Source organism: Ooceraea biroi, chromosome 10 (assembly GCF_003672135.1).
Source record: "Ooceraea biroi isolate clonal line C1 chromosome 10, Obir_v5.4, whole genome shotgun sequence".
NCBI classification, from domain to species: Eukaryota; Metazoa; Arthropoda; class Insecta; order Hymenoptera; family Formicidae; genus Ooceraea; species Ooceraea biroi.
The window spans coordinates 3,180,303-3,182,643 of NC_039515.1; the positions used below are offsets into that span (position 1 = coordinate 3,180,303).

General features: G+C 47.8%; 1 protein-coding gene across 1 annotated transcript; it reads right to left on the reverse strand.

Moving 5' to 3' along the window:
• Positions 1 to 622: 622 nt before the first annotated feature.
• LOC105278341 (achaete-scute complex protein T3) lies at positions 623 to 1,539 on the reverse strand. The gene has a single exon (XM_011337367.3). The coding sequence runs from the start codon at positions 1,537 to 1,539 to the stop codon at positions 661 to 663; it is 879 nt and encodes a 292-aa protein (XP_011335669.1). The 3' UTR covers positions 623 to 660.
• Positions 1,540 to 2,341: the final 802 nt, after the last annotated feature.

The window sequence follows — 2,341 nt, forward strand, 5'->3', positions numbered from 1 at the left end:
GGACAGGGTTTCAGCGAGGGTTCGCGCGCGCCATTGTGAGGGGGCAAGGTCACAAATCTAGTCGGAAATTTCTTTGAACTTCCCCGTTCAGCGAGATATTCACCCTCGAAAATTTATGATTTTTAACTGGTGAGGGTGGCGAGAATAAAAGAATATTCTGAACAATTAAGGATGACCGAATTGTCGAATGTCGCTATATCAAAATGTCATTCAATTAATCATTAATTCTTAAAATCAAATTATTAATTACTAAAATTATTATTCTCTGCGGTAAATTTTAATGATAAAAAAACTTTACTCCAAGAATTCTGATATCCCAGATTTATCCTTCTACACAATTCACACACAACATCCAGAAAAGTTAAAATAATGACAAAACATGTCAAATAAATAAAAACATCATAATAAAATTACAACAAAATTGGACCCGATGTCACTAACAGAACCTGTTGTACAATCAACTAATTCACAAAGAATAAGTTCAGTGAGACGGGATTGACATTCACGATTACGGTACGCGATGCAGTCGCAATGTACAAGGCCGCAAGATCGCGCGACGTGAATGACCCGCAAATTACAACTACGAGAAAAAGAACCAGTGGATCACGACACCAACCTTGAGAAGGGCGTGTGGGTCTAATGAAAGCAACGCTGATGTCCTCACTGACTCTGCTGCCACCAAGAGATGACATCCAGTAATTCCTCGTCTTCCGGGCTCATCGGTTCGTAGTTGTCGTAACTATCAGAATGCGTTGCGTAAATCGTGGTCGGTGTGCCGTAACCTTGACTTCCGGCCGACGACGTCTCGGAGACGAAACTTGGCGTTGGTGAACTTGACGCTTCCGAGGACGGTGCCGGCACGAAGGTCGGACTGGAGTTTTGCCTGAGGTTCTGGTGCCGATGGATATCGGATCCTTGTGGACTACCATGATGACGGATCTCCCCGGTGATGCTACCTCGTAATCTCAGTTCAGCCAGATGATGGCTGGATTCGGAGCTGACCCCATTTTCGGACCCACACGTAGGCGAGGTAGAGGAGGTGAGCGAGGAACCACTAGACTCGGAGCCGGTATCGTGCTCTTCCAGAAGACGCTGAAGACTTCTTATGTATTCCACTGCCATCCTCAGGGTCTCTACTTTCGACAGTTTCTTGCTGCCGGCCCTGGATCCGCCATGAGTTCCGGCTGTACTGCTTCCGAGGGCCTGTGCCACTGTCTGCGGTATATGTTGCCTCAGTGTGGCGAATCCATTGTTAACCTGTTTCACCCTGTTGCGCTCGCGTGCGTTTCGCCTGGCCACTGAGGCGGGCTGATGCGGTACCGTGCCATAGGGTCCAGTAGCCTGGCCGTAGATCTTCGATCGTTTGCACCCGTGTTGCAGAGTGTTGTTATTAGCCGGCATGCTGCTGGTAGAGACGATCACATTGCCACGATGGGTCTGCGCGCTCGAAGTGGCGTGAAGGCCATGGTGGTGATGCTGCGGTTGCACACTCAGCATGATGGGTAAGACGCTCTCCTCCTTGGGCCCCACTAAGGTCATATCACAGATCCGAATCTCCCCACTACCCGGGAGCAGGAATTGTAGCAGCGCGTGCCAGGCGACCTTCGCTTGGCTACACTGTTCGATTTATCGGAGAAAAACTTCGTCGAGTCGAGTGAAGTCCGATGCGACTCGTTAAGTAGTCCACCTTAGTAGTTGTAGTACGCGTGATCGTCAAGATGAAACGACAGACGTAAGCGTGTGAAGTTTACTCCGACCGACCGGAAAGAAAAACGTGGGAAGAAAAATAAAACCGCACCCTCGATGCTCTCGGTACGATTCTGGCTCCCGAAATGCCTAGCCAATGAGGGTTCGGGGCCTTATATAGCCGGGGCGGGCACGCGCCTATCCCCTCCAAGAGTCCCTCGTACTCGATCTCGGGTCCTAAACCCCCGTCTTCTTCCCCTTTCCCCGCGTTACCGGCCCGCAGTACCTCATACCCCCGTGATTCCCCACCACTGCGGTCCCAAAGGCCCTACGCTGTCCGAGATTCTCATCTTCGATCATCCTCGTGCTAGTATACTTCGCTAATATCCCGATCTGTTTGTTGACTCACATTTCGGAGTACAACGCGTTGTTATCGACACGATAAGATTTGTCATCGGCATATGGCCGGAATATTTGACAAGTTGATAAGTTAACGCTAAGGACTCGAAAAAGATAAATCCTATTTTGGAAGATGTGAGTTGTATACTTCTTTCACCTTCTTTTTCTCTTTAAAGAGTTTAACATTTAAATTTAACATTTGGATGTATAAATATAAATTACAACTTTTTCATGTGTAAGTATATATATTCATTTT

Excerpts from the sequence above, each read along its gene's own strand:
- LOC105278341 (XM_011337367.3), bottom strand. The coding sequence starts at position 1,539 with ATGACCTTAGTGGGGCCCAAGGAGGAGAGCGTCTTACCCATCATGCTG.